This window comes from Watersipora subatra, chromosome 9 (assembly GCF_963576615.1).
Source record: "Watersipora subatra chromosome 9, tzWatSuba1.1, whole genome shotgun sequence".
NCBI classification, from domain to species: domain Eukaryota; kingdom Metazoa; phylum Bryozoa; class Gymnolaemata; order Cheilostomatida; family Watersiporidae; genus Watersipora; species Watersipora subatra.
In genome coordinates, this window is record NC_088716.1 from 25,552,324 (window position 1) to 25,565,850 (window position 13,527).

General features: G+C 33.3%; 1 protein-coding gene across 4 annotated transcripts in view; it reads left to right on the forward strand.

Moving 5' to 3' along the window:
• LOC137403662 (uncharacterized) overlaps window positions 1-13,527 on the forward strand; it is a 109,719-nt gene that overhangs the window by 60,575 nt on the left and 35,617 nt on the right. The window contains exon 1 of one of the 4 annotated variants that reach the window (XM_068089657.1): window positions 13,314-13,343. The exons of the other annotated variants lie outside the window; for them this stretch is intronic. Within the exon in view, the coding sequence (XP_067945758.1) occupies window positions 13,323-13,343 (21 nt within the window). The 5' untranslated portion in view covers window positions 13,314-13,322. Of the gene's footprint in view, window positions 1-13,313; window positions 13,344-13,527 lie in introns of those variants that run through there. 4 annotated transcript variants of the gene reach the window in all.

Below are 13,527 nucleotides of genomic sequence, written 5' to 3' on the forward strand. Positions count from 1 at the left end.
TAATGGCTGATTATAGTCTGTCTTCCTACTACAACAAAAACATTTTTTTGGTGTAAAATCATCAGATTTTAGTTCATTTCAGTATTGGTATCACAAGGGGAAAATATCGTATAGAGTGGTATAGAAACCCATAGTAATTATCTATTGCAATCACTTCCTGGTAAAAGGCATCGGAAGCATCATCATTAAAAATAGTAATGACCCAATATGTTAACCTTAGTAACTATAGTTACCTACAATAACTTTAGTGCATTTTTTAGCCATGATCTGCAAAAAAGGTAATACTACACTGTACTATATGCAGAGTTCTTACTTTCAAGACAGTTGTTTAACATAAACAATCTAACTTAAATAAATTTAACTTCAAGTATGTAAATTTCTTCAAGTTTACATACTTGAAGAAAGTTTTAGTATGTATTTTGGTAGACTTTTTACTAAAATTTGTTCATTTATCTGTTTGCGAATCCGTTTTTACTATAACAGATTTGTAAACAGATAATGCATAACAATCGCCAAAGATTAATTTTGAGGGAAATTAATTTTTGGCAATCTTTGTTGATATCGTATGGTGGCAAACGTATTCATCCTAGCGAGGTGAAAATGAAAATTCAACGTTTTTCATAGTCGGGTTGAAGATTTTTTATAACAGGGGCATCGTAACCCACAGGCGCAATGTAGCAATTGATATGTCATTTAGCGTTTGCAATCGACAAAGGGGCATGCAGTATGTAATAAGAGCAACAGAATTGTAAGGGCTGTGTAGTTTAGTGGTTAAATGTGTAGTTATAAACTTGCGGTTACAATTCTTGTGAGTTCCAATCCAGCACAAAGCAAGCTTTTTATTGCAAGATTTTAATAGCTATAGCTGATCACGCTGATTCACAGACATACAAAACTTTGAGATTTTTATACAGATTTCTATATACAAAATTATATGACTATATACTATAAATATAGTCATATAATTTTGGTTCACTTTTTATAAACATCACAGTCATGCTAAAAATTACCAAAGTATAATCTGGCGGATACCAAGTTGGTGTGTTTAAGGTTACTTGTTTATAGGTGCTGGTCAAGTTTGAGTCATGTTAGTTTTTCTTTTCAGAGACACAATAGTCGTTGCCTGAATGTTATATTGTAGGAATTCTTTGAGTTGTATATATTTGTTTCTTCCTCCTGCACAATTGACAATATTAACACTTATTAGAGTACATAGTGCAATGTCTTAGGCTATCTGCTTACTGAGTCTATTTTCTCGACTAAATTTCTATCATGCCACCTGTTAGTGTATTGTATTTCATGTGTACATACTTCAGACACCCCTTTATGACTACTCATATCTGTACAAGTTGGAGAGTTATTCTGGTAGGATGTAGTTCTGTCATGACCAATTTTATTAGTGTTCAAAAAAGCACTATCAAAATTCTGACAGACAGAGCTGTCTGGTTGAGGTGCTCGGCAAATATCTTCCTGATGAACTTGTTGAAAAAAGATTTTTCTAGTTTAGGAACTTTGAATGACGAAAAAAAGTATTTTTATTACTCCAATAACTTTAACTGGCATAATGAGGTAAGGGCTACTTATTTGAATTTTTTCAGTCAACTATCCTGATTGTGTAGAGGTCACTGAATTATTTACACAGTGAATTAAAAATACCAGCTAATGAGTTAATGCGCTTGACAAGAGAAGAAGACTCTCCGTAAAACCTGATATAAGCTCCAGCCAATCGGATGAGATTCCAAGAAGCATAATAAGCATAAATCATTATCCGCTATTAACACGTGATCTATAGTAGAGCCAATGTGTTTGAGACCTCCTAGAGTATAAAATTGTAGGCCATCTTATCACCGGTCAGTTTTGTGGTAAACAGTGTGCCGGATGGATGATGAATAAAGCTCATTGAGTATTCATATGCTATTTTATTGGCAATAATTTTATTTCAAACAGAACTGTTTCCCAAATTATTTTGCAGAGAGATCAAAAAAGGGCAGCCGCTAACCAATCAAATAAATGGTTCATCACATCAGAAATATTCAGCGCAAAGCCTTCAATTTTAGCCTTTCACAGTAAAGATTTTGTTACGTGCTGTTTGCGTAGTTTTTAAATGAAAATAATAAAGTTTTTATGATGAAGCCTCATGTTTGCTATGCTTGTGAATACGTGTTCAGAGGTTTCTTTCAAACAAACGTATGTATTATAAAAAATAGATTTGTAAGTGAAAACTAATGAAGCCAACAATAGTCTTTGAAAATTTAGTAAATAAGTTCAATATGTTCAAATGTATTTATTGGTTTCCTTGTCAGAAAAAACTTTTAAAGTAGAATAATGGTATCGATTTGTGAGATGAAGAAATAACCACATGCATATTGTCTTTAGATGGCGTCACAGAGGAGCAAGTTTCCCTTCCAAGGGTTGGCTTTGCTAGTACTAAGTTTTCTACTAGTTGGCACAGTGGGTGGTCTGATCTACTTGTCTATCCATGGCCAAGCTATGTGCCAGTCCAAGCAAAAGTCTAAAACTGTAGACATAGAAGCTGATGTGACAGTAACATCTGGAAACAATGAGGTAAACAATACTTTAAAGATGTAAAATACGACTTCACAATCTCAGTATTTCACACCAAAACTAAGCATAGAAGTTACATGTTGTAACAACAATTTATAGTGCAAATGCTCCTGAAACTTTATTCTTAGTGAAGTGTTACTTTTGTCAGAAAGAAGAACACATCAGTTACGACCAGAACTCAAAAGTTGCTTACTACAAAGGAGCTGATGGCTCTTTTGAAGTTGATGACTTTAGAAAGGTAAGTTTTTAATTAGTATCAATCATTTGATATATAATTATATGTTACTTTATTGGCTGTCATTTCATTTCAAATAGAAATGTTTTACAGATTATGCTATAGAACAATCATAAAAAAGGCAACAGTTAGCCACTAAAATCAAATAAATAATTTAACATAAAAATTATAGTGTTCAAAATACTTTTCTCTGCTAAGAGAACAGATATTAGGTGGAAAAGTGCTAAAGCAGCTAGCAATGATATTTTCAAAATAGTTGCTAGATGTTGTATGCAACTTGTTCACATCTAGTAAGTTGAAATGATTTGAAAACCTGCAGCTGTTCTTTAAAAAATGAGAACACAAACCATGAAAGACCTTGAGACCTATAAAATGTTTACTTTAATCAAAAATTGTTCTTTAGAACATTTTTCATAAAATATAATAATATTTATTATATTTATAATAATCAGAATTGTATCCCATTGTCCATAAAAGTACTCGAAGTTTCCTGAGCTGATCTATAAAATAGATAATAAAAGAGCAGTGTAAAATTTGATAAAACCTGTATAACTTAGAGTTTCATGCTAAAAAGATGTTAAAATATTTAGCACTCATCAGACACTCTGATCTGATGAATGCTAATTATTATAACATCTTTTTAGCATGAAACTCTAAGTTATACAGTTTTTATCAAATTTTACACTGCTTTTTAATATCTATTTTATATTTATAATATATATTATTGTGACATCTTATTAAACATAGGATTTTAAATTTTATATATAATATGATATATAACACTCTATATTTTATTGAAATATAGGATTTGGGCAATAATCATGTTTAATATATATTTTATATATTTTATTAAAGTGTTTTGTTTTATATTTTATTTTATCTTATATTTTATTAAAATATAGAGTGACTTAACACAAAACGTCAAAAAAATGTTTAAAAAAATACACAAAAACTAAAAACCTGGATAAAATGTTATCTTGACTAAAAGATTTTGATGTCATTGCAAGATTTATTGTGAACCAAATATTATCCTTTCATGTCATGTGCTTGGTGTAAATAGTTTTTTTAAATTTTTTCTGTGTTTCAACATTTGATCTACGCAATAAAAACTTATTTTCTTTCAACATGGTAATTCCATAGTGTTCGTGCTAACAGCACAAGAGATGGCAACCACCAGCATTCAAAATGAAAGGCAATAAAAGCAGCTTAGACACTTCATGCAATATAATACAGAGTTGATTGTTGTGTTGTCTTTAGTTTGATATTTATGTTCTGCAATAATCTTCTCTGTGACTGAAAATACATAAAAAGTCATGTGAAAAGTATAAACTTGATGGACTCTTTTAAGATGTTATTATTAATGTCATTAATATAATTGCTGTTATCATTATGTTATTGCAGCATGTAGTTATTGTAATAATTATCATCATTACTTATCTCACATTTATCAAAAGTCAGTGCAATAATGTAGGCATTTTTTATAAAGATAACAAAGTTGTTCAAAAAATAACTATCAGGCTTCAAGTAGAAAAAACCATAAATTTTAGTATGAATGAAGATAAATGATATCATAAATAATAGGAAAACTATATTAAATTGTTTCAAAAAATAGGAATTATAAAGTAGAGTGTGTCTCAATGTAATATTCTAATCAATGAGTGACTAGTTTTAATATAATAACAACAATAAACATTAAATAAGCCATTGACTATATACTACACCAACTTCTCATACACTTCTTTCAACATGTATTAAGTATTCAGTCTCTTTTACAGAGAATTCATATCATCAGGGCACCAGGGAACAAGGTTTGTTACGTGATTCCTGTAGGAGCCAATTCAAACTCTCATCAAGGATTTGAGTCTTTTCTCTATAAATCTAACCACGGAGCAGTTCAGGTTGATGGCTCAGTAGAAACTAATGTTGAAATTTTACCTGGAAAGATTGAGGACACCAGTTTCATACCTGATGGAGCCCATGATGAGTGTACCAATGGCTACCGGTGGTTGGTCATAACAAGTTCTGCATCAGGTGGTAAGTACCTTGTGTTCGTGCCTTCAAGGTAATGACTACTCTCACATGTATTGTATTTTCAGACTTATATTACACTGCTGCCTCATTCAGTACTTTTTAATGACTTAACCTGGTTCTACTTTTTTCAAAATTGATTTTTTTCTCTCAAAGTTATGCAGCTTAAACGCTTCCAATAATAATACTTCTCCATATTATCCGCTAATTTTTTTTAATACTCGAAATCATTATTTTAGTTTTTACATTCCATTTTAGATTTGTATTAAGTTTGCATCACTATGTAGGAGTTAAAAACTTTTGCTGATAATGGCAAGGTAAAAAAGCAAGCCGGAGATGGACTTGAATGCACATACTGCTATGCTTTCAACGGCGACGACAATGGCATATACGAAAGCTGCTTCGAAATCACCTTGTTTGATTTTTGTCATGTTGTCTACCCAGAAGGTGAACCGCAAGAGTGGCTAGTTAAACTTATAACTGGACACTAACTATTGGCATGACATCTAAAAATAGTTTATTATCAAACCATAACAACTATTTGATATTTGTCATGAGAAGATACCATATTATTTTGCCGACACTAATCAACATCAATTATGCATCCAAATATGCTTTGAAACTTTTTATCTAATATTTTCTTTTAATGGTTAACTTTTATTTTAGCTTGTGTTATTAAACTGGGTTCATTACAAGACGAACATGACCGGGTCACAATATAAAATGACAAATTTAACTGTCATATATGTCAGTATTGAAAGTTTCATAACTGTTTGATAACTTTAAATAAATAGTTAATCATTGAAATATGTTGTGTATTGGCAGAGGCTAAGCATTAATGCTAGCAATCACTGTGAAACAAATCAGTTGAATACATCCTTAGATGTTATCAGATGCAGTAGAAGTTGGCCGTGTATCATCTGATGCTGTAACAATTGACTTTATCTCATCATATACTGTAACAATTGACTTTATCTCATCATATACTGTAACACTTGACTTTATCTCATCATATACAGTAACACTTGACTTTATCTCATCATATACTGTAACAATTGACTATGTCCCATCATATAATTTTCAGTTGGCTTGATCTCATCATAGACTGTAACACTTGATTATGTCTCATCATATACTGTAACACTTGACTATGTCTCCTCATATACTGTAACACTTGGTTATATCTCATCATAAACTGTACATTTGACTATACCTTATCATAGACTGTAACACTTGACTATAATTATCTCATCATACACTTGGTTATATCTTATCATACAATGTAACACGTGACTATGTCTTATCCCATCTGAACACTCTATACATATGTATATATATAATTTATAAAGATAATAAGTTTATAAATTATATATACCTATTATATAAATATATAAATTATATATATATGATATCGGTATACATAAATAGAATATATGTATATATATTATATACACGTATATTATATATATTATATATATTATATTTATATGATATATATGTATATATATACATATGTATATATATATAAATATATATGTATATATACATATATGTATATATATATATGTGTGATATGATATATATGTATATATACATATATATGTATATATACATATATATACGTATATATAGATATATCTACGTATATATATACATATATATCATATAGATATATATCATATGGATATATATATATATAAAATTTTCCTCACCCCGGTTAACCCGTATGGGTGGTACTTTCTGCTCTAACTCGGGTCTCCTACCAGAGACCTGAGTTAGAGCAGAAAGCCCAAGATTTCTGTTTGAGCACTCGCTTCAAGATCTTAGCAGTTCCCAATAGCGCGCTTTTCTACAACTTACCTGAGTTGATTGCTGTTGGTATATGGGCAAGCCACATTTTATCCGCCAGTGTTATCGCGTCCAGTGCCCCAATGACTACTGGATTTACAGTTGTTTTTACATCCCAGCATTTTTCAATCTCTTCTCCAAAAGGGAGATATTTCTCTACTTTCTCTTTTTTTATCGCTATATTGTAATCATTGGGCACTGCTATATCTATTATAGTAGCCCTCTTGTTTTCTTTGTCCACCACCACTATATCTGGTTGGTTTGCTAGGACATGCTTGTCAGTCCGGATGTAGAAGTCCCAGAGAATCTTAGCACGGTCATTTTCATTGACCTTACCAGGAGCTTCCCACCAGTGTTGTGGTTTATTAAAGCCATATTCATCACATAGACTTCTATACACAACACCTGCGACATGGCTATGCCGCTCAGTGTATGCGTTTCCTGCTAGCTGCTTGATCCACTGATGATTTGTTGGATGGTCTCAGGCGCATCTTTGCACAGTCTACATCTAGGATCGTCTCTAGTGTGATAGATTTTGTTTGGAGTTGCCTTGTTGGGAGCACTTGCTTCTGGGCTGCCATGAGTAGCGACTCTGTATTGGTCGTTAGGTTTTCTTTGTTTAGCCACATATATGTCTGGTGAAGATCGCCAACCTTAGATACTTGTCGGTGGTAAGCACCATGAAGAGGTTTCATGTGCCAGTCAAGTTCCTCATCATCAGGGCGAAGCTCCATTGTCAGAGCGGCTGATTGAAATTCAGCTAGCAACTTATCTGAAGTGGCCATGGAGGCTGCATAGGCTTTGTTCTTTCATTTTCACTGTCTGCTGTACACTTTTGAGTCTCCTATCGTCATCTTTCCTATCGAGATACAATCTAGTAGTATCAGAGTTTGGGTGGAGTGCTCCATCCATGGTCAGCAGTTTACGAGTTGCTATATCTGTTTCCTTGATAGCTTCCTCAGCCCCCTTTATTATGCCTGCTGGACAACTTATTACTGGCAGTGCGTAAGTATTTATTGCCATGACTTGATTCCTGGCAGCAGGCTGACTCCGTAGGACCTGCCGAAGGCATTTCTTGTATTCGGTAATGGCTTTGTGACGTACCTCGGCTTCATGGTTGATATTGCTTTGCATGATCCCTAAGTACTTGTACCCTTTTTCTATATCTATGATGGTACCATTTGGCATTTTTAGGCCATCTGTAAGCATAGAATGATCGTTCTTAAGAATTAGCCTTCCAAATTTCTCAATACCGAAAGTCATTCCGATGTCTTTTGTTTATACCTGAGTAAGGTGTATTAGTGAATGGTATTAGGTATATATATACATATATATATATATATATATATATAATTATATATATATAACTGAACTAAACCAATATTAGATTAGATAGTAGATTAGATCGCCCACGTTGACGTATATATATATCCAGAAATGATCAAATGACCAAACAGCTTAGGCTGTGGACGCAGAGCCTGGTTTAACAGTTTCTGCCAGTCAGAAAAGCACTAAGTTTTGACATGGCATTGTTGGCTAGCCAATAAACAAAGATAATAGATTGGTTTATTTCTAACTGTGAAAACTCAAAAAATCTAATATCGACGGTCTTTATAGACACCGATGCAATTTTTAAACTGTGTAGTAAGCATTTACAGTAAAGCAGGTTAAATTGGTAATTTATATTATAAAAAGAGCTATCTGTCGGTCCGTCCGCCCAAAGCCATGATTGGATGAAAAGTGATTCGGTAAAATGATTAAGCTGATTAAGGAAATAATTGTTGGATTTGTACACTCAACCATCAGCTTCGTAGACTGAAATGGTAACCAGTATACCAATTGTTCACCAAGAACATGTTCTAGCACTTTGGCAGCCCCATGCCTCGTGAAAGGTTGTCATGAGTAATAATTATGTACTAACTTGTTCTGAATTTGGAAAGATTGTGGTGTGTTGAAGATGGTAGCGTGCTTTGCTGAAAGCTGAGCATTGCGGTTTGATTTTGGGACACTGCAATCTTTTTTACCATGTTTTAGAGTGGCTTCACAGAGGTGGATGGAAATGGCTCTTATTAAAGTAAAGATTATAGTAATGTTTGTATGCATATACACGTAGGCTAAGATGAAGAAAGAAACAGATAACTACATACTGTAGCAACTTATCCAAACCAGATCATCAATATCAAGTCTATTTACGGGCTGCCTTGACAATGTTTCAAAGATTCATTCAATCATTTGATCTCAGACGACCAGAATGCCAAATCACTCTTATGTGTTGGTTATAACTTATTATTTGTCAACTTAAGGCCTGTTTTACTCTTTGTAGGTTTGAGCACCTCCTGAGATTGTCACGGGTATGACTTTCTAAAAATAGAACCTATGATGTGACAACTCCTCTGGTTCTTCGATTTTGCATGAATGATAATACACTTGCACAACAATTTAGTAAATTCTATCAGAAGGTAATTTTATTTTTTTATCATTTGTTATTGCTTTTTATGTTCGAGGTAACCTGATTGCCGGGATGTTTCAAATTTGGTCACAATTAAAATGCTCAAATCAAGTGAATGCGTGATTATGACATCTATAGTTACACAGAGACTGAAAAAATAAAGACGTGTAATGCTGCAACTTGAATGCAATAGCTGATATCAACTAAAGCATGAGTTCCGAACCAGGGGTACAAGTATCTCTGGGAGTACATTAGAAATCTAGGATTACAATACAAGTTATAAGCCTTATAATCTTTTGGTTTGTTTGGCTTTAATTATTAATGACTTTGCTGAAACCACTGCTATAGAGCTATTATTGGTATCATTTTAAAGCCACTTAGTTTTGCCATTCAGACAAACTTAGGTATGAATGATACAATGCTTATTATGATTGTAAGTAGACAGAGCCGGCTCAGCGGGTAGAGCTTTGTGTCATAGCATAACGTTGAGCTAGTGGAGCTTTGTGTCATGACATAAGGTCTGATAGAGCTTTGTGTCATGACATAACGTCTAGCCAGTAGACAGTTTACCTCCTGGTGATCAGGGATTTTACTAAGAGCTCTGGCCTTTTACTAGTGGTAATGTTGATACATTCTATTGAACCCAACTCACAATATTTACCAGCAGTTTTAGTTTTTGTATTAAAATTGAAAATTTTAATACAAATTATCTTTTAGTATCCCAAAGTATATTATAGTGAAAGATTAAAATCGATAAAATTTGGTCGCAATAAAATGCTCAGATCAAGTGAAAGTATGAATATGACATCTATAGTTGCAAAGAGACTGACAGAATGAAGACTTGTGCTGCAACTTGAACATAATAGCTGATATCAACTAAAGCAATGATAGCAACTAGTCACCTCATTTCGCATGAATTTTTCTTGTGAGCGTTTTAATTGTAATGAAGTTTTGTCAATTTGAATCTTGAAATCCTGGCAGTCAGATCGCCTCACAAATCAAAAATAATCTCAAATGATAAAGAAAATATTGATGCTTTCTGATAAAATCAGCTAACGGTTTGTGAAAATTCATCTCTAACTTGAGACAAAGTTTATAGTTTTATGTTCAGGCTGTGGATAGGTTTATTTGTATTATCTATATATCTAATTATATGTATGTTAGATGGTACTGTTGTTCTTATATCTCCCATTTTCTATTATTCTATGCTAGTGGGATATACTTTACTGCTTTTTTCCCCTGCTGGTTATGGTGTAGTCATTGCGGTATATAGACATACAAAAATAAGTAGATATTCAAACTTTTTATACTACTGTATGTATATATATATATATATATATCTATTTATATAAATACATTTACATATATCAATATATATATATATGTTTATATAAAATTGTTTCCTCACCCCGGTTAACCCGTATGGGTGGTAAATTCTGCTCTAACTCGGATCTCCTACCAGAGACCTGGGAGTTTGAGCACTCGCCTCAAGATCTTAGCTGTTCCCATTAGCGCACTTTTCTGCAACTCACCTGGGTTGATTGCTGTTGGTATTTAAGCAAGCCACATTTTATGCAGCAGTGTTATTGTGCCCAGTGCCCCAATGACTACTGGGATTACAGTTGTTCTTACATCCCATCATTTTTCAATCTCTTCTCCAAAAGGGAGATATTTCTCTACCTTTTCTTTTTCTTTGCTGGCTATATTGTAGTCATTGGGTACTGCTATATCTATTATAGTAGCCCTCTTGTTCTCTTTGTCCACCACCACTATATCTGGTTGGTTTGCTAGAACATGCTTGTCAGTTCGAATGTAGAAGTCCCAGAGGATCTTAGCGCGGTCATTTTCATTGACCTTACCAGGAGCTTCCCACCAGTGTTGTGGTTTATTAAGGCCATACTCATCACATAGACTTCTATATACAACACCTGCGACATGATTATGCCGCTCAGTGTATGCGTTTCCTGCTAGCACCTTGCATCCACTGATGATGTGTTGGATGGTCTCAGGCGCATCTTTGCACAGTCTGCATCTAGGATCGCCTCTAGTGTGATAGATTTTTGTTTGGATTTGCCTTGTTTGGAGCACTTGCTCCTGGGCTGCAATGATTAGCGACTCTGTATTGGCCGTTAGGTTTCCTTTGTTCAGCCACATATATGTCTGGTTAAGATCGCCAACCTTAGATATTTGTCGGTGGTAAACACCATGAAAAGGTTTAGTGTGCCAGTCAATATATATATAGATACATATATATATATATATATATATATATATATATATACATATATATATATATATATATATGTAAAAAAGTTTCCTTACCCCGGTTAACCTGTATGGTTGGTAATTTCTGCTCTAACGCAGGTGTCCTACCAGATACCTGGGAGTTTGAGCACTCACCTCAAGATTTTAGCTGTTCCCAATAGCGCACTTTTCTGCAACTCACTTGAGTTGATTGCTGTTGGTATTTGGGCAAGCCACATTTTATGTGCCAGTGTTATTGCGCCCAGTGCCCCAATGACTACTGAGGTTCCAGTTGTTCTTACATCCCAGCATGTAAGAACATCTGTCGTCCGAGTAGTCATTGAGGCACTGGGCGCAATATGTATATATTATATATTTGATATATATATATATACATACATTTATATATATACATTTATATATATGGATATATATACATTTATATATACATTTAAATATACATGTATGTACATTTATATATAGATATATATATATATCTATATACATATATATATATATTTATTTACTTATAAATAGTATATACAAACATATCAGTATATATATTTGTATATATATTTTTATGAATACATATTTACATGTATCAATTTATATATATTTATGTATATGTAAATCAATATATATATATATTTATGATTCATATATCTTCACACTCTTATCAAAATATATATTTATATATTTTTTTTGCTGAATGCCCGACATTGCCTGAGTAATACAAAAGTCTTTGGACAGAAAATTAACTCTTATTTGGCATATATAACATTTACAATTCTAACCTTTAAACTCCATATCATGGCAAAAGGTGTTTTTGTGCAGTTCAGATGAATTCAGGCTGAAAGGAATTTTCAGAGTTGTATACCCATGTATTTTCCTACTGCACAGTAGACAATATTAAAGGTAAGGCCACACGAGACAAAATTCTCACGAAATCGGGGAAATTTGGACGAAACGATTCGTACGAATTGACATTTGGACGAATTCGTCCATCGTTGGTTGCGCACGATGAACGAATCCTGAATTGGACGAAACATCAGAAATTCCTACGAATCGTTGTTTGATTGGTCGGCTGAAAAGGTTAGTTGAATGTTGAAGGTCATTTTCTTTGGCGCATATCCAGAAAGATTGAAACGGAATTGGCTTCAATTTATCACCGCGTTCTGATTGGCTAGTTGAAAGCTAGTTTCGTACGAATCCGTGGTGGGGAAACTCTGTGTGGCAGGTCAGAAATTTCGTACGAATGGAATTTCCCAGATTAGTTGAAATTACACGATACGTGCGGCCCTACCTTTACACTTATTAGAGTACATTTTGCAATGTCTTAGGCTATCTGCTTACTGAGTCTTTTTTCTCGACTAAATTTTTATCATGCCACCACTGTTAGTGTATTGTATTTCATGTGTACATAGTTCAGACAACTCTTTATGACTGCTCGTGTCTGTATAGGTTGGAGAGTTATTCCGGTAGGATGTAGTTCTGTCATGACCAATTTTACTATTGTTCAAAAAAGGACTATCAAAATTATGACAGACAGAGCTGTCTGGTTGCGGTGTTCAGCAGATTTTTTTCTGATGAACTTGTACTAAAAAAGATTTTTCTTTTTAAGGTACTCTGAATCATAAAAAAGTTCTTTTTATTACTCTAAGAACTTTAATTCTGTCAACTATCCTGGTTGTGTAAAGGTCTCTGATTTATATACATAGTGAATTAAAAATACCTACTAATGAGTTAATGCGCTTTACAAGAGAAAAAGACTCTCAGTAAAACCTGATGTAAGCTCCAACCAATCGGATGAGATTCCAAGAAGCATAATAAGCATAAATCATTATCCGGTATTAACATGCCATATATAGTAGAGCCAATGTGTTTGAGTCTACCAGGAGTATAAAATTGTAGGCCATCTGATCACCAGTCAGTTTTGTGGTAAAAGCCTGCAGGATGGATGATGAAAAAAGTTTAGTAAGTACTCATATATTATTTTATTGACAATAATTTTGTCTCAAACAGAAATTTTTGCCAAAATAGTGTGAAGAGCAATCAAAAAAGCGCAACAGCGAACCAATCAAATAAATGGTTCATCACATCAGAAATATTCAGCGTAAAGCATCGAATTTTAGCCACAGTGAAAGTTTTGTTACATGCT